At 36.6% G+C, this 24,537-nt stretch overlaps 1 protein-coding gene and 1 non-coding gene across 2 annotated transcripts in view; both read right to left on the reverse strand.

Annotated features, from left to right (window-relative positions):
* The window catches only part of LOC115229223 (transient receptor potential cation channel subfamily M member 4-like), a 44,046-nt gene that overhangs the window by 15,976 nt on the left and 3,533 nt on the right, over nucleotides 1–24,537 (reverse strand). The window contains exons 2-5 of the mRNA XM_036499138.1: nucleotides 15,084–15,121; nucleotides 12,377–12,461; nucleotides 8,843–9,023; nucleotides 1,660–1,814 (exon numbers count right to left, since the gene is read on the reverse strand). Of these exons, the coding sequence (XP_036355031.1) occupies nucleotides 1,660–1,814; nucleotides 8,843–9,023; nucleotides 12,377–12,461; nucleotides 15,084–15,106 (444 nt within the window). The 5' untranslated portion in view covers nucleotides 15,107–15,121. The remainder of the gene's footprint in view (nucleotides 1–1,659; nucleotides 1,815–8,842; nucleotides 9,024–12,376; nucleotides 12,462–15,083; nucleotides 15,122–24,537) is intronic.
* Trnaq-uug lies at nucleotides 21,504–21,575 on the reverse strand. Its single transcript has one exon. It is a non-coding gene; the product is annotated as a tRNA-Gln (tRNA).

Consider the following 24,537-nt stretch of genomic DNA (forward strand, 5'->3'; position numbering starts at 1 on the left):
TTCTCACTTGATCCTGTGATGAGAGCAACGTACCAATGAACCACAGCCTCCCTGCCACAGAGGACTGCTGGAGGGATCATTGACTGCACAGGTTTTAGTTGCGAAACCTTCCATATCGCAATGTATCTACAAAGATAGAGTGGACACTTTGATGGTTTTGTTTCTAAACTGAAGACCTACGATGTTGGGGCGATTACTCATCACACCTCATGGAACTTTCTGAAGAAGGTACCCCACCATTATCATTGACGGGCAGTGGACAGTGTGGAGGTATATTGGTTTGATTTAGGCAAAACGATCACCAAAGCTCCTGGGGGAATAACTGGCTTTTACAAACACGCTCATTAAGACTGGTTTGACCAAAATGACGACCATATTGCCAAGCTGATCGATCAGAAGAGAGAATTTCGTCTGGTATAGGATTTCCCAATGTGAACCCACTTGCGATGCTTCTGGTAGGCCAAGCAGCAATGCCAGTGCAGGATCCATGAACTCCAAAATCTCTGGTGGCTAGCAAAAGCAGGGGAGATACAGTTGTTCGCAGACAGTAAAGACCCTAGGCAGGCGTTTCTATGCTGGGAAAAGGGGAATCGTTGGTTCTCCTAGTAGAGTAAACAATACACTCATATCCACCGCCAGATTAACCCCTTTGATGGACAATCAAGACACACTTGAAACATGGAAGGAATACTCTTGTCAAACGGCCATCTACTGCAATGATTGACCTCCTCTGAAGTATCCCCTAGTATCCTATCTGAGACTGGATGTTACTCCCTCTAAATTATCTTGTGCTGGAAAAGGCTCTAAAACGCATGAAGAAATGGGGAGCACCTGGTCATGACAACATAGTTCTGAAGCTCCTGCCTTATGGTTGTCAAACTGTGAAGATCAAGTTGTATAGGTTTATCCAACGCATGTGGGAAGCAGCAGTAGTTCCTGGAGACCTTAACAATGTGACTATCATCACAGTCTTCAACAGAGGTGACTGAGCAATCTGTGAATACAGTTACAGCATCTCTCTTCTCAGCATCTTTGGGAAGATCTTCATGAGAATCTTGCTAGAGAGATTAGTGGTCATCGCCGAGGAAGTTCTGGAGTTGTATTGCGGCTTTGTTGAGTCATATTCATTGCACACTGATTCTAATCAGAATCAGAAACTGGATCCGATGTGAAACAAGTGACTAAGATGATTGATAGTATTTGAGAAGAGACGGAACATTGCCAAATTGATGTTTTATTTACTTTTGATAACTAAGGAAACCGAGCAATGTAGAATAAAATGTTTTTCCTTAGAAACTATGAAATACCGGCAGAAGAATTGAACCAATTCTCTATGATCAGATAATTTAACTCTTTATTCACTCAGACACTTTTGCTATTAAAATTCAAGTAAAACAGAAAATAATACACGAAACTGAAAAACCTTGAATGTATTACTTCCCTTATCACAAAATTAGCATTGTATCATAAATGGAAATCATATGGGCCTTTTTTTTTAATCCTTTGATGTAAGCTAATGTTTTAAGTTTACCCTACAATGAATATTGAAATTCTAAGAATCAATACTATAATGTTAAAAATCATTATTTAATATTAGTATAGAACAAGAATATACTTGGAAGTTTAAAAATAAGGAAAATAACTTAAACAGAAATTTACCTCTTCATTCACAAGGGATTCCTTGTTTTGTACACAGTTCCATGATGCAATACCTATTGTTACCACTTTCTTCTTGCCAGCTTCATTATCATGTATAGCCTTCCCAATATGCTTTGCAACTCCAGTATGTAAGCCATCACTTATGATCCAGGCATCTGCAAAACAAGAGAACAATAATTATATTCAAACATTGATTGCTTATTCTAAATGATTGTAGATTTTTGGACAAAATAATTTCTGGTATTTAGTTATATTCCTTCACATTCAGACTTCAAATCACACAAAAGGAGTGAATTTTCTTTTTGTACATGTAAGGTTAATGGGAAATTCACCAGTAATTAACTTAGGTTGATTTAATTATTGACATAGTTCTCATTATGGAAGCCTTGATTTACTGTGTTGAATCAATCCAGGACTCTCCTATTGATTTTTTAAAATCAATTCTTGACAAGATAATAAGCAAAATAAAATTTCACCCCTGATAGAATTTGAACTCGTAACCAAAAGCTAAATACTACAATAGATTTAGTCCAGCATTTTTCAGTTACAGTCGTCTGCTCCCAGTATATTGCTATTGATTCCATATTGCTAACTGGAAATGTGTTGTGTGTTAGAGAGAAAGATTAAAGTCTTACATGAAAGTGTGGCATGGTTTCACTTATTGGCCCAAGTCTAGTAATGCTATGGAATAATATATGAATATCACTCTTTCCGTTTCCCAATACCTCACGTAACCTCTACATGGTCATTTGACCTTCAGAAAACAACAATTATATCTCCTCCATCAAATTATACCCTACTGCCTTAGAAAATGACTGAACACATTGGATAAAGTTGTCTGACGAACCTGTATAAGGTGGGATGGTCATTGCAGCAATGATTTTGAGCATGAATCTGTTCAATTAAGCTGGACTTTGGTTTAAATCACAAACACTTAAACTATAAAATCTTTATAACAAGTCAAAATAAATTATTATTACAAAAAAGAGATAAAATTGCAGCAAGGAATATATTTGTAAGTCATTCAAGAACACAAAAACCGTTAGTTTCACTTCAACATTTAATTTTCATTTGTGTCAAGATATTTTCATTGCTTTCAAACAGTGACCTGTTCACTGAAAAGACTTGGTGCTGAATCTGAGGGAAAAGCAGTTTTTTAGTAATACATGTGTGTTTTATTTCAAGATTTCTTGCCAATAAAGAAAGAGCCAGTCTCCATCCTAGATCCAAGGCTCCTTCACTGGAATTTCATCATCAACAACTGTATGTATATATGCAGATTTTTGCTTTATGTATATATTCTCATGCATATTGTTGCATATCTAAACATGCTCATATATATTTAAATGATACACTTCTGGAAAGTTTTATAGATTTTTACAGTTCCAGTGATGGATTGGATCTGTAGTTTCAGTATTAGCTTTCTCCTTTCTGGATTTGAGAAGCCTAATTTCTCAAGATTGGTATTTAGGCAGTGTATTGCATATCCCAGAGCCCCAATAACTACAGGTACAAACCTGAACTTGTAATCTGGATAGAGTAACTACAAATTTCTCAATAGGTCGGCGTAGGTATTCTCTTATTCACTGATCCTCGGCTTTATGTTAACATCTACTGGGCAGGTAATTCTCACAACTGTACTCAGTATGTATATATGTATGTATGCATATACGTGTGCATGGATGTATGCATATATCTATATGTTTTGCACATGCATATATGCATTTACGCTTGTATGTATGTATGTGAGCATTTACGTAAGTGTATAAACATGTCTGTGTGTGTGTATATGTGTATGTACATGTAAAGGAATGTTTATGTACTGATATGTATGTCTGTTCAAGTTGTATATATAACTGTTACTCTGTTGAAGGTTGTAGATATATATTTTCCTTTTACCACCGTCTAAGGGTGAATAGATACAATGTCTTAGATACATACATGCAAATATAAACATACTTATGCTTATTTACAAGCACACACAATAAACATGTATACACACACATATCACACATATATACGTATAATCTTACAATATGCACTTATACACGTTTATCCACCTAGACATATATGTCTCTAGTTTCACAGACAACGGCTAAACCCAAATATATATATATATATATATATAATATATATATATATTCAACAATTGAGGGCAAAATTAATTAATTATAATCAATTTCACCAAGTGTTCAGTATGCAAAGGGACCATTCAAGGCGAATTCAAATTATTACATTATATAAAAGGGCTTAGTAAAATAAATTACTTTGCCGCATACTGAACTCATTAGAAATAGCAGCTAAAAAACTTTTTTAAGGCTATTTCTAATACTTAAAGAAAATCTCTCTCATATATAGTGTTTGCTTAATTCAACTCACAAAAGTTGGGGGTAAGGACATCGAAAAATCAAATGCTAAGGTTATTCGAGAACGTACGTTCAAGATTAGTCAAAACAACATTTCTATCATCGGCTCAGAAATTCCTTGGTTTGGATTTGGAAACACTGAAAATAAGAACATACCCTTTCGAAGATCTGCTCCCAACTAACAGTGCCAACAAATTCAAAATAAGCAAGCGAAGAATCTTTGTTCTCCCCTTTCCACCAGCGTGGGTTGAAATCATCAAACACTATGCTTATTTCGGTAAAATCGAAGTATTAATCAGAGGGAGATTAATTATAATTTCAACAATTGAGGGCAAAATTAATTAATTATTAATCAATTCACCAAGTGTTCAGTATGCAAAGGACCATTCAAGGCGAATTCAAATTATTACATTATATAAAAGGGCTTAGTAAAATAAATTACTTTGCCGCATACTGAACTCATTAGAAATAGCAGCTAAAAAACTTTTTTAAGGCTATTTCTAATACTTAAAGAAAATCTCTCTCATATATAGTGTTTGCTTAATTCAACTCACAAAAGTTGGGGGTAAGGACATCGAAAAATCAAATGCTAAGGTTATTCGAGAACGTACGTTTCAAGATTAGTCAAAACAACATTTCTATCATCGGCTCAGAAATTCCTTGGTTTGGATTTGGAAACACTGAAAATAAGAACATACCCTTTCGAAGATCTGCTCCCAACTAACAGTGCCAACAAATTCAAAATAAGCAAGCGAAGAATCTTTGTTCTCCCCTTTCCACCAGCGTGGGTTGAAATCATCAAACACTATGCTTATTTCGGTAAAATCCGAAGTATTAATCAGAGGGAGATTAATTATAATTTCAACAATTGAGGGCAAAATTAATTAATTATTAATCAATTTCACCAAGTGTTCAGTATGCAAAGGGACCATTCAAGGCGAATTCAAATTATTACATTATATAAAAGGGCTTAGAGATTTTCTTTAAAAGAGATTTTCTTTAAGTATTAGAAATAGCCTTAAAAAAGTTTTTTAGCTGCTATTTCTAATGAGTTCAGTATGCGGCAAAGTAATTTATTTTACTAAGCCCTTTTATATAATATATATATATATATATATATATATATATATATATATAATATATATATTATATATATAATATATATATTATATATATATATGTATGTATTTACATAGACTTATCTACTACAAGTTGCTGTGCAGACTGAACAAAGAATACTACAAGCCGAAGATGTTGGAAAATTATTACTGCTATCCTAAGTGGTAATGCCTTCGTCGGTACAACAAATACACAAATATTATTTGGATGGGTGTTGAGTCTTCAGAGTTCATCCACCCCAAGAAAAGTTTTGTTTTTCGTCCTGCAGGAGATCCAAATAACAAGCAAAAAAGAGCCTCCTCACAGAGTGCGCTCTGGGGGTGTTGCCGGTTTAGTCGAGAATGGCCCAACTTTGTGGAAGTTGATCACCATTCAGTCATTCGGATATGATTTGATTTCACTATTTCAGTCTTGGTGGTGGCGGAGAGGTGAATGTCACGTGTCTGAATCAATTAAGTACAAGAGTGATGAGTGAAGAAGAGGAAGTAAAGGGAAGATAGAGAAATGAGAGAGGAAAGAAAATGTACTTCCTAGTGTGACTGTACACAAGAGATGGTGGTGGAAGTGGTGAATTCAGAGGGTGAGTGCATTGGTCACGAGAGAAGGTGGGAAAGTCTGTTACTAAGTGAGGAAGCAAAAGAGCAACACATATATCGATGAGAGAGAGAGAGAAAGAACGTGAGAAATGTAGTGATGTAGGTAGTTAAATATTTTGGGATTAATACACAACGATCTTCAAAAAAACAAAAAAAAACCTATATTGTTATGATTAAAAAATAGCTCACTTTCCGTTAAAATAGGAATTTAGAGTTAGTTTCATACATGCTGTTAGGGAAATGAAGGTGAATTGTATGATTAGAGGAAGTGTGGTGCAGTTTATAGTATTGTATGATCACAAAATCATCAAAAGTATCAGAAAGAGAGGGATGGGGGGGAAAAAGAGAAGATAGGGAGGGAGGGAGGGATCAAAAGATAGTGATACAGGAAGTTAAGGATTTTGGGTTTAACAAAATGTTCTTTCGATAAAAACTATGATAATCATTATCATTATTATTATTTGATGAAAACTCTCAGCTTATTTTGCTGGGTATAATAGAAAGTGTCACTCTGTGTAGAATTCTTGCAGCTCCAAGCAATGCTGATTTTTCTAGGTGTTCTATCTTCACACTTTCACCAATCTTTTTCAGCAACATTGGTAGCTGAGTGCTGATATTTCCAAGGGTACCATTTACTATTGGTATCACATCTACTCTCCTCATTGACTACAACTTTCGTATTTCCCACTTCAAATCGTCAGAGTTGTTTACTTTTACTTTTTTCTCTTTGATCCTGTTGTCACTGGGACATGCTATGTCGATTATCGTGCATTTTCTTTCTTTCTTATTCACCACAACGATGTCCAGTTTCCGATGCATGATCAAGTTATCACACTGAATCATTGCATCTCATAGGACATTGCACTTCTCATTCTCGGTGACTCTTGGGTTTTCTTATACCACGTCTTTGCTCTTTGTTGGCCATGATTTTAACGGAGCTTCCAACGGATCATTCTTACTAAATTGTCATGTCGTCTTTTGCATTCGAGTTGTACCAATTTTGGGCATTCACTAACGATGTGCAATACCGTTTCATTCATCTCACCACACATTCTGCTTTTGTTGCTGTCGGTAGTGTTGTTGATTCTGCATTTCTCATAGTTAGTCCTTAACACTTGTTCTTAAGCTGCGTGTATAAGTGCTTCTGTCTATATTTTCAGGTTACAACTATTCACCGATATCATCGATCTTCTGTATCTGTCTTGGCGTTCGTATCTCTGGCAAACTGAACGTACACTTTTGTTTCCAGCCATGCTGTTTTCTTTCCCTATAAATTTTTCTTTCTTGACACGTTTCTCAGTTTTAATGGCATCAGCCTCCTTCGCATGTTTCTACAATGGGCCTACGGCATTTTTATGTATCACAATAAGCTGTTTTCCTCTGCTAAGATAAGATCCTGGCAACTGGTCAAACCTCCCCCAACCTTTCTTCTGTAAAAGTACATCCTATCGGTCTCACTCCCAGAGTAGTAGGCTTCTTGCATTGTCAACATTCTTTTCACTTCATATCTATTTTCATCAGTTCTTTCTTTTTGTAATTTTATAATTCCAGCTCCATACTGATGTGATGCTATCGTCCATGTATTACCTGCTTGGATTTTATTCCACCCAGTCAGTTTTGAGCACCACACCAACCTTAATTTTCGAGTGAGCAGGCAGAATCATTATCACGCCAGATGGAATGCTTAGCAGCATTTCGTCCGTCTCTGCGTTCTGAATCCAAATTACACTAGGAGCAACTTTGCTTTACATTATTTCAGAGTCGATAAAATAAATACCAGTGAAATATTGGGGCTGATGTAATCGACTAGCCCCACCTCCCTAAAATCTCAGGTCTTGTGCCTATAGTAGAATGGATTATATTATTATTATTATTATTATTATTATTATTATTATTATTGTTCTTATTATTATTATTATTATTATTATTATTATTATTATTATTATTATTATTATTATTATTATTATTATTATTATTATTATTATTATTATTATCTCTTTATCTACTCTATTGCAGATGCAGTACAGTGGAGACACTTTCTCATTTCTCAGGTTGATGCTTTGGTCTTGCTCTACCAATATAGTGTTCTCGGTTTCTCTTTTAGAGTTCCTTTCATCAACCAGTCCCACCTTTTTTCCAGCAACTTCTGTTATGGCTACATGGAATTGATTGCGTAGTCCCTTCTGGTGTAATTCTTCAATTTTTGTACTTCTTCCTTTGTATTCCTTTTTCTCTGCTCTAAATACTCCTTCATTCCTAACTGTCACTAGCAAGGTTTCATTACTTTGGACTAGGTATCTCATTAAGCTCTCGATTTCGATATGGATGCAGTCTTTCACACTTATCAGTCCCCTGTATCCATTGGCTCTCTTCATGTGCAGGTGATCAGTGTCTGCACGTGGATGATGGGCTCCATGCATCGTTAGCATCTTTCTTGACTTCCTGTCCATCTCCTTTAGCTCCTCCCTCTCTGTTCACTTCATGATTCCAGTGCCATATCAGACTCCTGCGATTGCGCCTGAATTTATTGTTGAAATTATGTTTCTGGCATTCCGTTTGAAGGCAATACTTATTCTCACTCACCGCAGGTACTCCCTTTTTGTCTTTTTCTTCATGTCATTGTGTTTGATTCTATCTGCCTCAAGTATTCTCAGGTATTTATAATTGGATTGAGGTTGACTTGCCTTCATCATTTCACCACCTGATAAACCTGTACCTTCTGTCCTGGCAAGCTTTCCTCATCTCATCACCATTGTAGCACATTTTGAGAGTCTAAACTCCATCTTAATATCATTGGGGGAAATCCAGACAGACTGGACTAGGCTGTCTAGTTCTGCTCCAATTTTTGTTCCCATACCTCTTCCCATGGTGATACCCCAACTTTGTTTCCATTTTCACTATTATTGATGTTGTTGTTGTTGTAAAGGCGGCAAGCTGGCAGAATCGTTAGCACGTCGGTTGAAATGCTTAGTGGTATTCCGTTTACCGCTGTGTTATGAATTCAAATTCCACCGAGGTCGATTTTGCCCAAAATTTCAGGCCTGGTGCCTATAATAGAAAAGATTATTGTTGTCGTTGTTATTATTAAATAAAACTTTATACCTGTGATTTGTGCAGCTTTAACCAAACCATGCCCAAGAGCTTCTCTAGCAAATGGATCCAACTGAAAGTCTTGTCTTTCTCCAATCACAGAAATAAGTAAGTTTGGCAATGATGAATACCATAGGTGTTTTATCAAATTAATTGTAGTTTCCATAGAGATTTGGTGATCCACACGGACAAACTGTACGAGAGAAAAAGAAATAAAAAAAACAGATTTACGTAATCTAATGTTTAATATAATGGGAAAAAGCAATTTAGTGAATAAATTTTATTGTAAAGTTTTATTGTATGTATCCATAATATAGAGATTGTGGTATTTGACGTTAAATAATTGAGAAGTTATAGGTTTGTCCTGTCTCAGATGAAGTTAAGACAATTCAAGCAACAATTTCATTGAATATTGGACATTGATTTTATTGTAATAATTATTTATCATAATATGTTGACTGGAAAACAATCATCATCCTACTGATACCAACTGGTGAAATAAATATAGGCATCTCATACCTCCTGACTTTCATTATATTCTATATATATATATGAATTCAGATGAATATTGTACTTATGTTGAGGCACCAGAACTTAGTACGGTATTATCCATACAATTTCAAAATAAGGTGATTAAAATCAAAATAAGCAACAAGGATATCCACAGGTAATGCAGTACGATCGTTTCAAGCAACTCCATTTAATTGAACAATGCAATCATTACATCAATTTAAATGCAGAGCAATCCTCAGCTACATAAAGACATAGAATTTAATTAAATTAGCAAATCTCATGATATTGCTTCAAATAAATCTTGACAGTTTTTTATGACTATACCTACTATGATTTCTGTCGACTCCCTCAGCCTCCTTCCTAACAGGCACTGCTCCTTGTGATAAACTAGTCTATAAATTAAAACTGAACCCATAAAACAATGACAAGCAAATCTGTAATTAGTCTTTCTTCCTGATACCTTTGTAGCTGAAGTGAAAACATCATGTTTTTTATCTATCTCTTTACCTTCCAGGAAAATTTAGGTAAAATTATATTAATATGTCCATCTATTTTAGTTTAATTAAATTCTATGTCTTAATGCAGCTGAGGATTGCTCTGCATTTAAATTGATGTAATGATTGCATTGTTGAATTAAATGGAGTTGCTTGAAACGATTGTACTGCATTACCTCTGGATATCCTTGTAGCTTATATATATATAAAGTAATGCACATGCCTGAAACCTCTTAAAGTGTGAAAAGACTATTTCCAGGGCCCCCATTTACATGCATACACGCACACAAACACACACATGCGCGCACACACACACACATGCAGCATGCTCTCACACACATATGTATATAACATCATTAACATCATCATCATTTAATGTCCATTTACCATGCTAGTGTGAGTAGGACGATTTGAGGGGGACAGGCAAATTAGAAGACTACACCAAGCTCTTCAGTTTATTTTGGCATGGTTTCTACAACTGGATGCCTTTCCTAATGCCAACCACTTTACTGAGTGTACTGGGTGCTCTTTACGTGACTGCAGCAACCATGAGGTTACCAAGTAACTTGCAGTACAAGACCCCCTCAAGTGGAGCGTAAGATGTAGTGTGGAGGGAAATTGGTTCAGTGAAGAGGGAAAAGGAAAGGTAATTTGATAGCATTGAAAAGGTGGGGGATACTCAGTGTAAAATAAGAGTGGAGAGGGACAATGTTAAGAATGAAGCATCAACATAAAATGAAGCAGTTTTTGGTAGTAAGAAAGATAACTGATATCACAGAAGAGTAGATGATATATACATTTATTTTCCCCAGTTAACTATAGCAGCAAAATACTGCAGTTAGGAAAGTGATGGAGAGAGCAATGATAGGAAAATGAAGGGGATGAAAGTTTTATGAAGAATTTAAGTGAGGTAGTGGTAGAGTATATATAGACATTATGATTCTAGAACCTTTGTTTAGTCAAGATGTGTGGCCTTCTCAAACACCGCATATGGTCAGGTGTCCTCTTTGTCATCTCTGTGAAATTTAAAGTTCTAAAATCAGCCTTCACTATTTCATTTCATGTCAACCCCAATCTCCCTCTTCCACAAGTTCCCTCGATTTTCAGTAACCAGCATTTCGTTATACAGCTAACCTCACCCAAAAGCATCCATGAACATATTCATACAGTTTTCTCTCTTGAACAAAACATCGATTCCTTTTCTGCTCGCATTTTTCTCAATATGTTTGTACATTATTGTTCATATACACAGATTTTATACATCTTCGCATATCCACTGTGTTTAGAGTCCACATCTCATTACTATGTAGCACTGTCGTTCGTACATAATCATCATACCATCAGTTTTTCATAATGAGAGAAATGTTTTGTTACCAACAAAAGGTAAAACTCCTTCAAATTTCTCCAGCCTAATTTTTATTCTAGTCGTTATAATTTCCGAACAACATTCTCCACTGCTATGTAATAATAACTATCTTTTCTGTCTAAGGATCATCCTGGGCATTTCATAAAATCTATTTCCCATGTACATATAGAATTTTTTTTGCATGTGCATCAGCTGCATATGAAGTTTACTTTCTCTATTAAACTGTCTGTGATACTATGCAACTCCTGTGTTTCTATAGTTTTCACTGAGGACACTGCGTGGAATTTATTTCTAACAGCCATTCTATACAGAGTTTGTGTGGCTATCACAAGCCATTTGTCTTCTGCTATCTCCCTCTATAACTACCATCATAGAATAAGGATCTCTGTCAAAGGTTTTCTGCAGGGCAATGAATGTTCAGTAGAGCAGCTTACTTTTAACTAAATGCTTCTGCAGCAGTTACTTCACTAAAAAAGAACAAAACTTCTCTAGTACTTGACCCTAATAAAAAACCAAACTATATCTCGTCTAGTGTAACTTTTTCTCTAATTATTTGAGCTGTAGTTGTTCCCATAACTTTGTCCAGCTATTTGATACTTCTGTGATTACCTTTCTCTAGTATCTTCTTTATCCTTGTGATAGTCGGTTGTAATAATGTAATGCCTGTCACTGGGCAGACCACTTTCCTGTATAATCTGATTGACTATACAAGTAACTAAGCCATAACCCACACTGCAAAGTATTTTAAACATTATAGCAGTCATTCCTAATGGTTCATGGAGTTTTTCCTGCTTTTATATTCTTCAGTATTTTATTTATGATACTGCTACCATCTAGAATTACTAGTCCCTCTATTGAGTCCATATTTGAAAGACCTTTCTTTCATGCCATCTCCACATATATGAACCTTTAACGATGTCACCTTTACACTTCTTTCTTTTCAGAATCATTAAGTGCAAGTGTACTGCTATCCATTATTACTCACCAATAGGAAAAATAGGAGCCAACTGTACCAGAAAAGGAAAAGGTATGTAAATATATTTTAAAAAATGCATGTAAATTGTTGCTGTTATTGAAATTCTTTGGCAAAATCATGAACTAATTATTCAATAAAATTTCTACTGACAAACGTTAGCAATAAAAATTAAAAAGAAAAACATTAAAAGCAATTACCTTTGCAATATTCCAACCATCTTCTGGAAACTTTACCTCACCAAATGCATCACAGGGTTTTGATGGCTCTTTATCTGTAGCGTTTCTATCAAAGATAAACAGAAACCAAATGAACAACTGAAATAAAGTTGTGATGGGGAAGGTAGAAAAAGGAAAATAACAATATCAAGAGAGAAAGAACAACTCCAATGAAAGATACAAAGATCCACAGATGTAGATACATAAATCCATTCATGGAAGTAAACATTTTTAATTTAGTTAAATAAAATAATGATTAATTTTAAATAAACTGAAAGGAATACAAGAAGTTATTTTACCGTCAGAAGTAAATGAAGAAAATGGGGTACACAGTCGAATAGTGATTCTACATCTGGGATGGTGCTTCTGCTACACATACAGGTATCATAAGGCAACATCCAGAAAAAGGTTACTCAATTGACTGGCATGAAGTCACCAATATACACCAATGTGCTGTGTCTTCTCTTTGCCTTTTCTACCACTACTAAAATAGCCTCTGCGTCTAAGAGCTAGTTAGTCACTTGTAACCCTACCTGGATATCATTGATACACACACTTTTACCATCTAGTTTCCTGGTCTGGTTGGTTTCTGATTTTAGTTTAGCAAATAAATAATATTCGCTAGGTGAAATCTTCTTCAACAGGTACACCTTAGATTAAATATATGAAACATGAGGCAAATCAGAAACCAATTGGTCCAGGAAACTAGATGGTAAAAGTTTTTATTTTTTCATTTTGTTCCAGTCGAATTTTATCCCTAATTTTGTGGTTATGGAACCTAGCTGTTCTTTCTAGTGTGTTGAATCCCACGGGTGGATTTCTTATGTGTTTAAATGTACACTATATTTTATGAGTAGTACATAGTCTTTGGACTAAATTTTTACACGCTAAACCGCTGGAAGTGAAAATTTCTATCAATTTCCATTTCCCTTCGATATGATTAAGTATATATATATATATATATATATATATATATATATATATATATATATAAATTGAGGGAGATAAATTAATATTAATTTTAATATCAATTTAAAACCAGTAGTCCAGCATTCAAAAAATCTGAGGAGTCAGAGAAAATTCAAATATATGTGTATATTGGCAGGGCTGGCCTGCTAGGTAGCCGGCCAGAATGCTAGAAATAGATCATAAACGATCAAACTACAAGGGAAATTCTCTAGAGGAAGAATTCAGCGAACACCAGAACCAAATTTGGCGGGCAGGAGATATGAAAAATTAAATAAAAAACAGACTTAAACGCATACCTCGGTTCGGTCTTAACAAAAGAATTACTTGCATAATTCAAGTGTCCGTGACTTCTTCAGTACATTCGGTCCTCGAGAATTAATTTATCTCCCTCAATTTTTAAATATTTAAATAAATACGTTCCCTAGCAGTAAGCTTTACCCGCAGTGAATTATTCACTGCAGCCCTTCGCTTCAGGAGTCTCTTAGCGCGCCGGAACCAAGACATTTGAAATTTTATTCCCGATGTAATCAGTAAGACTAAGCACGTGTCTGTCTTGACACAGAGAGCTGGGGTTAGTCTTGCAGTTTGCATCTCGAGGACCGAATGTACTGAAGAAGTCACGGACACTTGAATTATGCAAGTAATTCTTTTGTTAAGACCGAAACCGAGGTATGCATTTAAGTCTGTTTTTTATTTAATTTTTCATATGTCCTGCCCGCCAATTTGGTTCTGGTGTTCGCTGAATTCTTCCTCTAGAGAATTTCCCTTGTAGTTTGATCGTTTATGATCTATTTCTAGCATTCTGGCCGGCTACCTAGCAGGCCAGCCCTGCCAATATACATATATATATATATATACATGAGCAAAACGCCCTGACCCTCCGTTCAATGGATGGTGCTGAGTCGTGAAACATTTAAACCAAATTTTCTCAAAACAACTTGTCCGACCATCCCATTTTGTGGCATTATTTCAAGCCAGCCGTTTTTTTTTGCACAAACTGCACATGCATTTTTCTCGCATGCATGTAGTATTGATCGCAACAGCTGATGTACTTGCGCATACAAATGCACGTTCCCATGGCTTTATCGATCACATTCTCACCTGGAATCGATTTTTGTAATATTGAGTGACAGACACACCATATTGAGCTCTCACTGGCAGCCGTTAGCTGCTCAAGACCAAAGCGAGATCTCACAAACCTCCGGTGGGCATACACAATGAGACAGTAAGCCTTTCCTGAAGGACACCTATATAAGACAGCTCTTGAGCATGTTCATTCTCTGATCCCACACGCCTCTCATGCTAGAATCAGCTCGTCTCACTAGCAGCAACCCACTATCTCACACATACAACATGGCAGACGATATACTGCGCTAGTGATGGTTAATGAGAGCCAAACTTCGAGCCTGTAAATAAATGTTATTCAGATTTGTTATCTCACTTTGTCTTCAACTTGATACTTTGACTGGATTTAATTTATAATGGGAGACACAAGATACTCTACCAGTATCTTGGCTAACAATGGCCTCCCATTATTAGTATCTCTCAAGCATATAAAAAGAGACATATGAAAATCAACACGTAAGCTTAAGAGTTATCTCCCTTATTGACATCTTTAGAAGAAGTTGTCTACTAAGTACTGGGATGATTTCAGCTGATCAAAGTTTTTCAACTCACTATATACCACAACTGAAAACCAGGGACGTATTTTTTGTATTACCTCAATTTTATGTTTTTCTGCATCCATTTCTTTATATCCTGAAATAAATAAAAAAAAAGATGTAATTTGAATGTTTGAAGGAATGATGGAGTTCCGTTTAACATTAATTCTATAACATGGAGTCTCAAATTTTACAACAAATTATACCTTGAAGACATAAGTGAATACTAGTAGTGAAAAACAAGAATGGAGACATGATTATCTGGTGGTGATAATCCAATCCATATTAACAAAGACACATGATTTCTTTTAATCTTATTTATAGTTTTTAGTATGGTACACTGGAATATGAATGGATGGAATATGAATGAATGAATGAAATCATCTGGGTTGAAACAGAATTTCAACCAATTTAAATATGATGAAAACAGAATTTCAATCAATTTAAATAACTGTTTAAAACTTGTAAGCTATGTCAGATTATGAAATGTATACAGTATCTCTCATATACTTTTAAAAAATGGCTAAAAAGAATGGAAAATGAGTATAGAAAACAGTTGAATGATCCTGTTATTGAATATTTTGTAGCTCCCATGAAAATAAGTTGCAACTCCAGTCTTGTTAGACCTTTTAAAACTAATATTCTAAACTTTCTTTCTATCAGGCTGCTAATATTTGGAACTGGATCTAATAATTCCATAAGATTTCTGAATAACCAGCATAAGGTGATTCCATATGACATATTCATAATAGAATATAGCTTAAAGAAATATGGCTCATTCAAAGCCAACAAAGTCATTGTATGTTAACCCCACTTTGTCTCTGATGCATTTTATACATTGAGAGGTTTGGCTGAGAAAATGGAGGTATATAGAGAAGAGTATAACTAATTATGAGGTACTGGAAGAAATGGTGAACTGTGACACGAGAATGCAGGGTTTAACAAATAAAATTATGCAGGGTCAACAGGATTTGTGATATACAATAGAATTGACCTATGCAACAATGTGTCACCACAGAAAAATAGATGTTTAAATGATAATGATGATGTTTAATAGTACTTATCATCTTGGTTGTTTTATACGATCGTACTGCATTACCTGTGGATATCCTTGTTGCTTATTTTGATTTTAATCACCTTATTTTGAAATTGTATGGATAATACCGTACTAAGTTCTGGTGCCTCAACATAAGTACAATATTCATCTGAATTCATATATTGGATCATCCAACCCATGCCAGCAGGGAAGATAGAAGTAAAAGGATTATATTACTATATTATTATATGTTTGTGTGTGTGTGCATGTGCATATATATATATATATATTATAGTAAGGCTTCAACAATTCATACAGCACTCAATCAGCTAAGAAAGTAAAGAAATTATTAGTATAATAAAACCCCAACTCTTATGGAATAAAACTAATCAGGGTTTCCTGGTTGAAATATTAATTTATTTCACCATTTTTCAAGCTGGTAAAAACAAGACACTTATTCAGTTGCATTCAAAGCAGTTGACAACTGAATACGAATGCTCATTTAGAAAAAGGCAGAAAGAAAGAATGCAGAGAGGAAAGCACAGGGGAGATAACCAATGTTACAACAAACATTATGCATATAACAATTACACAGATCAAATTGGAATGGTTTATGATGTGTCCAATGGTCTATCTTTAATTTCTGCTAAGATGCATTTTTTGAAATGCAGATGTAAAGAAGAAACCTTGTTCCTGGAATTTACATGGTCATTAGAGACCTTCAAGTTCTTTAAATGATAATTTTTGGAGGGAACATATCAAACATCTTTTTTGACTCTTAATATGTATTTTTAATCCTATAATAAAGAGACCAAAATACGTTGCTTTTTTTACCTGGTGGTAGCATCGATGCTCCCTTACATGGGGCTGTTACAGATGCATTTTTATGTGACACTGGCATGGGTGCCTGTTATGTGATGCAGACATTAATGATTTTGAGGTAGAGCTAGCATGAATGATTTTTATGTAGCACCAGCATCTATGGGGTTTCCAAATAATTTGCAAAACAAGAAAATCTCAGCTTAGAGAGGGAGAAGTTGGATCATGCTAGAAGGACAGGGATAGCAGTCTTACCACAGAGGACATACTTGGTAACCCAATATGACAAGAAAGGGTAGTGAGATGAGAGAGAGAGAGAGAGGGAGAAAGATAGTTAGTGTGTGAGTGTGAGAAAGAGAGAGAGAGAAAAATAGTGTGTGTGTATGTGAGAGAGAGAGAGAGAGAGAGAGAGAGAGAGAGAGAGAGAGAGAGAGAGCGGGGTTTACCTGTATGGAACAGTGGCAGGGAAGAGTATAAGTAGCACAGAGGGGATAGAGTATATGTGGCATAAGAGTGTGAAGGGACAGTCATGGTCGTACAGGACATGCCTGTATGTATGGATGACCACGATTTTACTTTGCTTGACATGTTTTTTTCAAGCCTAGCAAATCGTGAGAAGTCTCAGCCTTTCATCATCTACTCAGTGAGTTTATATATGGGAATATATAAGTAGATTTGTGTGTGTGAATGTATGTGTGATTCTCTCTATGTGTATGTGTGTATGTATCTGACCAATGACTACTAAAGGTCATAGTGGTAAATTCACATGTGCAGCCAACCATGCAGAACAAATAGGAAATACAGCCAAACAGAAGTCAATACCACTGAAGGTTTAGCCTGTGTCACACACTACCCTTAATAGTAGTCGGACAAACATGATATCAGAGTTCACACCATGAGGTTCTCAGCCACAACCAAATTCAAACTACTACAAAGAGAAAGAATGGCCTTGAAGTAGAAGATTTTAAACTAACGGAGATAATACTTGTATACCGCCTGAGGAAACACAACTAGATCTCTTTATGCAAGCAAACAGTTGCATAATTAAATACTTGTATCCTTGGAGAACTATGTAGTGAATAACAAACAAATGTCCAACAGTACTCCCTTTTCATGACTTCAATTTCTTCAATTATATATGTGTGTGTGTGTAGATATACAGAGTGACAAAGAGAGAGAGAAAGAGAGAGAGAGAGAGAGAGAGAGAGAGAAAGAGAAAAAGAAAGAGAGAGAAAGAAAGAGGGAGAAGTAATGTTTATGTAATGTTTATCACCATCTGAAACAGGGGTGTTTAAAAGGTGTGACATGCAGTATCTGATTTTGCAAGAAGCATACTAGCAAGTTAAGAAAATGCATATAAGAAATGAAAGCAGATTTTACACTGAGCAGTAATTTTCTATATATTGTGAGAAGGGGAGAACTACTGCTATGTCTCGCAGATGAGTATACATCACCAAGGATAACCATAAGGAGGTCCAAACCATACGGCCTAGTAATCTCGGGGCTAAAATAGTAGGGAGCTATCTCCACTCTTGCAATATACATCAAGTGCAGAGTGCATTGAATAACAAGCTGGAGCTAAACTAGCAGTATCGTCGGTTCCAAGAGAACACCTGTATTTAGGTGGTGGTAAACTCCCAGTATAAATACCGCTTTATCTCTGATAGAGATTTTCTTAACTAGCTAGTTTATTTGATATATATATATATATATATACATATACAATCGTTACGCACACAAATCCTTAAAACTTTAGAAAACCAATAAACTAACCAATTTGCAATTTACTATGTTTTCCAGATGAAACGACTGGTCATACTGACACCAGTTTCTGTAAGAATCATTCAATTACTCCCTGAGATATTTTGCAAAGAAAGAGAACAGGCTGAAATAGTTTTGTGCCAGCCTCAGTATATCTTCCAAAATGAGAAATGTTGAGAGGACTAAGATCATCCAGGCCTTCAGTAATGGTACCAATATTCATTCTCTGGCTTCCATCTTCAAAATCCATTTAAGAACCAACAAAAGAATTGTGAATAAGTTTGAAAATGTGGGTATAGAGGAGGAGGAGAACTGGATCAGGATGTCATAACTACAAAAGAGATCATCATTTTAATCTGGACCTGAAGAGATCGGTCAGAAGAGATCCATCTCAATCCATAAGACATTTGGCACATAAGAGTGGATTTTCGGCTACGAAATTTCCAAGAGTGGTGATAAAAGACTTGAAAAGGAAGTAGTACTGAGACCTGTGAGGTACCTTGTTACTCTGGGACAAAAGGTTAGAAGGTTGGAGAGAGTGAAGATCATGTTGAACAAAGGGAAACACAACCCTAGATTGAGCTTTGCTCAAATGAGATTTTCACCCAAGATAAGCATACAAACAAGCAACAACCACGTTTTGGCTTCAGCTCCTCAGGAGAGAGAGCCAAAAGTGTCATTTTTTGGTGCAAAACGCTACTAAGATGATGCTTTTCGCCCATGCGGCCTCTGATGGCATGAAAATGCAACTGATCATGTTTGAGAAGACTGACAGGAGTTTGTTATGTTCAGATTTTGAAAGATGTAAAAACCTGGATTCTTTCTTAATATCCTGAGACAAATCAAGAGGGAAACCCCAACAAGATCGCTAAGGATTTCAAGTTTACATGTCCTTGTCTATCAAGTACAGTGGCTGGAAAGTTCCTCAGGGATGAGCTTGAGAACAGATTTAAGGATTTGAACCATCTAGACGTCAGCATCTGGGATGAACTGATAAGAAAAAGTTTGTGTAAAGATTCACAGTAACTGCACACCTGCAAAACATCCATGGGAGGAGAGCATTGCTAAGGAATTCATTAAGAGAGCTTATAGTGCAGTTCGGTAGAGTGTTGAGGAAGTCATCGCCAAAAGAGGAGCAAATCTTGATGCCAAACAGGTAGGATTTCAGCTAGGCATATCTTTGGCACCTCAAAATAAATCTTGAAGTTTCTATTCGATTTTTACTTGAATCACCTATGAGCTTTGAATACTGAGCTATGGTTAATTATTTATGAAAATGTCATTTCTATGAATCAAATGTTTGAAACCAAAGTTTGGACAATTTTGTTGATACACCCAGGATATACACCTGGTCCATGTTGATTTGCTGAATTCTACAAGCTCTTTTCATTCTCTCTCTGTTTATTTTCTCTTATTCTCTTCTGTTGAAGAGCGTAGGCTCGAAACATAAAAGACTTTTTATTTTTCCCGTTCTTCAAATTAATACACTTGCTTGTTTTTCATACACCTGTCATCGTCTTTATTTTTCTATAAATTTCAGCTATATATATATATATATATATATATATATATATATATAGTCCCACAGCGTGGCACCTTGGGCAAGTGTCTTCTACTATAGCCTCAGGCTGACCAAAGCCTTGTGAGTGGATTTGGTAGACAGAAACTGAAAGAAGCCCATCGTATATATATGTGAGTGTGTGTGTATGTCTGTGTTTGTCCCCCACAACATAACTTGACATCCGATGCTTGTGTGTTTATGTCTCCATAACTTAGCGGTTCGGCAAAAAGCAACCGATAGAATAAGTACTAGGCTTACAAAAAATAAGTCCTGCGATTGATTTGCTCCACTAAAGGTGGTGCTCCAGCATGACCACAGTCAAATGACTGAAACAAGTAAAAGAATAAAAGAATAAAAGAATATATATGTATGTCTGTCTGCTGGAAATAACAGTGAAAACTCTTATTTAAATTGCCAAAAATTAACACTGATGATAACTTAATTCTAATTATAATCCTTCAGCTATTTAATGCTTTTTCAAGGCTTGCAATCGCCTATATTATTGATTCTGTTATTATCCTTTTTATAATAGTCATTCCAGATGATGACAAAATTAATAATGTCTAAGCAAATTAATTTTCGAGAATTACATTTTTCTTCTCACGAATTGTTTGCCCTTGTATATATATATATATCATCATCATCATCATCATCATCATCATCATCATCGTTTAGCGTCCGCTTTCCATGCTAGCATGGGTTGGACGGGTCAACTGGGGTCTGTGAAGCTGGAAGGCTTCGTCAGGCCCAGTCAGATCTGGCAGTGTTTCTACGGCTGGATGCCCTTCCTAACGCCAACCACTCCGCGAGTGTAGTGGGTGTTTTTTACGTGCCACCTGCACAGGTGCCAGACAGAGCTGGCGAACGGCCACGAACGGATGGTGCTTTTACGTGTCACCGGCACGGGGCCAGGCGATGCTGGCAACGGACACGAACAGATGGTGCTTTTACGTGCCACCGACACGGGGCCAGACAGAGCTGGCAACCGGCCACGAACGGATGGTGCTTTTACGTGTCACCGGCACGGGGCCAGCCGAGGCTGGCAACGGACGCGAACGGATGGTGCTTTTACGTGCCACCGACACGGTTGCCAGACAGAGCTGGCAAATGGCCACGAGCGGACGGTGCTTTTACGTGTCACCGGCACGGGGCCAGCCGAGGCTGGCAACGGACACGGACGGATGGTGCTTTTACGTGCCACCGACACGGGGCCAGACAGAGCTGGCAAACGGCCACAAACGGATGGTGCTTTTATGTGCCACCGACACGGGGCCAGACAGAGCTGGCAAACGGCCAAGTTTAAGGTCTCACCGAGATATGAACTCGGATCGCTGGATTCAAAGTCCAGAGTGCTAACCATTACACCATGAGACCTGCTTATATATATATATATATATTATATATATATATATCATCATCATCATCGTTTAACGTCTGTTTTCCATGCTGGCATGGGTTGGACGCTTCGACCGGGGTCTGGGAAGCCAAGAGGCTGCACCAGGCTCCAGTCTGATCTGGCAGTGTTTCTACAGCTGGATGCCCTTCCTAACACCAACCACTCTGTGAGTGTAGTGGGTGCTTTTATGTGCCTGGGGAGGCTGGCAACGGCCACGATTGGTTGGTGCTTTTTACGTGCCATATATATAAACATATGTATGTATGTATGTATAGTTTAGGACAATCAGTATGTTGTCATAATAGGACTCAGAGTTTCAAATGCCAGAGCTAAGAACTACGATCCATTCTCATCAGCTATGATGACAACCGACGCAATAAAAAAACGTTTGAATATATGGAAAGTTATTCTAATAGCTTAGCTCTGGCATTCTGAGTCCTATTAGACAATTTACTGATTGTCCTAAACTATACATATATAATTCCTCTATTTACCTAATATGGGGGTCTCATTTATTTGTTGTCATTTTATTATTATCATTTTTTCCTTCTTTCTTCAAATTTTCTTCCGGTTTTCGCCAAGTGTTTTCCGCACACCTAGGGCAGAGAAGCTCATTGTATGCATTCCCAGATTACACATGCAAATTCACAGGTAAAAAATATGTATTTAAAAATTAATAAATAAATAAATTCATGAATGGATGTTTTCACAGCGATAATGCTCTTCTCAGTACATGAGCCGTTCCAGTTAATACGATTTTTTGCAATTCCTGTAGGGATGATAAGCCTGGTATCATTTTCAAATAGGTTTCAGTATCTTTTTTATCATTCCTAGAGATCCTACAATCACTGGTACAGTAGCCGCCTTGAGATGCCACATTTTTTTCAATTTCTATTAGCAAGTCTTTATATTTACTGATCTTGTCAAATTCTTTCGCCGCTATATTCTGATCGCAAGGAATACTCATGTCAATTAATAAACACATCCTTTTTGTCTGATCTTTTATAATAATATCCGGTTTATTAGCTTTTATAGTTTTGTCAGTATGTATGGTGAAGTCCCATAGAATCGACACATTTTCTCCCTCAGTCACAGCTTCAGGATGGTGTTTATACCATTTGTCAGCGGTTTTGATTTTATAATGCCGGCATATTGTTCAATGTAAATACTGGCTGACTCTGTCATGTCTTGCTTTATATTCTACAGGTGCTAAGACTCTACACCCTAAGATTAGGTGGTCTATAGTTTCAATCTCATCATTACAGAATTGGCATTTTGGGTCAGTTCCATTTTTTATCACATTGGCTTGATAGTTCCAGGTTAATAAGCTTTGGTCTTGAGCAGCTAATATGAAGCCTTTACTCTCTGCTTTTAGCCCTGAGCTTCGTAAGTGCGTCTATATATGTATGAATATATATATATATATATATAATATATAGATGTGTGTGTGTGTGTGTGTGTGTATTCCCTTTTCTTTTGCCTTTTCAACGGGTACATTCTCTCTCACTCTCTCTGTCTCTATCCATCTATCATCGTCCCTCCCTCGCTATTTCTATTGATAGGCATATAATGCCAAACTAGTTGTAATGTATATGCGTACCCATTAAGGATTTCTTGGACTAAAGGAAATTGAAACTGTAATTGTGATATTTTTGAAACTAAGCACAGGGACCAGCAGCCTCCTGGCCTTTAGTCCTTAAAATGTTTTTCTTTTCAGAAGGAATATTTTTCTTTTCAGAATATTTCCCCAACCTTCTTCCCATTTCTAGAAGCTCTGAGATATCACAATCAATGTTGGCACTATGAAAGGTTGGTATGGCGAGATAGTCGAGATGCTTAAGTGGAAACATGTAAATGTATGTTGTACCCAAGAGGTATGATGAAGGGGATCCTCAGCTAGACTGCTTATGAGCAAAGGGCATAGATGCATATTTTTCAGAGTAGGCAACAATGAAATCATAGGTGGCATAGGTATTCTACCAGTGGAGAAATGGATGGATAAGGTGATTGAGGTAGTCAGGGTATGTGATAGGATTATTAAGCTAAGAATAGCCTTGTTTGAGATAATTGTCAGTTATTTCCACATGCGGGACTCGCAGATACTCAGAAAGACCACTTCTACAAATCCCTTCTAACGACTACCTCGACGATGAAAGACGGCGACATTCTCTTCATGGGAGTAGAATTCAATGGACATGTTGGAAAACACTCTGATTGATATGTATGATTGATATTGTTTGCCCTTGTATATATATATATATATATATATATATATATATCATCATCATCATTTAACGTCCGTTTTCCATGCTGGCAGGGGTTGGACGCTTCGACTGGGGTCTGGGAAGCCAGGAGGCTGCACCAGGCTCCAGTCTGATCTGGCAGTGTTTCTACAGCTGGATGCCCTTCCTAACACCAACCACCGGAAATAAGGAGGAGACAAGGCTATTGGGGTTTTGTGATGCTCATGGCTTACTGGTCTGTAACACTAACTTCAGAAAACCAGCCAACCATTTATCAATCTGGGGGATACACCAGTCAGATTGACTACATCCTCACCAGACACAGGGATAGATATATGCTCATAAATGCAAAATCTTATCCTGGTGAAGAATGTACAGGCTTTGGGACTTCAGGCTTTGGGACAGAAAGATCCAGAGACACAAGCCAATATCAAAAAAAGGTTGTAGAAGCTTAAGGATCCTCCAAGAGGGCAAAAATTTAGATATGTCCTTAATGAGGCCTTTGATGAGAAAGAAGAAGCGGCAAAGACATGACACAGAGAACAACTGGAAGTTCCTACGGAAGAGCAACAGACCAAGTTTTTGGTTGGTGACAAAGCCTCATCCAGACCAATGATGATGTGGTGTGGAATAGTGACGTTGCCATGGCCATAAAACAGAAGAGATGGATCTAGAGAGAGTGGAAAAGAAAGGGTGG

The sequence above is a fragment of the Octopus sinensis genome, unplaced genomic scaffold (genome assembly GCF_006345805.1).
Source record: "Octopus sinensis unplaced genomic scaffold, ASM634580v1 Contig12143_ERROPOS52264+, whole genome shotgun sequence".
Taxonomy (NCBI): domain Eukaryota; kingdom Metazoa; phylum Mollusca; class Cephalopoda; order Octopoda; family Octopodidae; genus Octopus; species Octopus sinensis.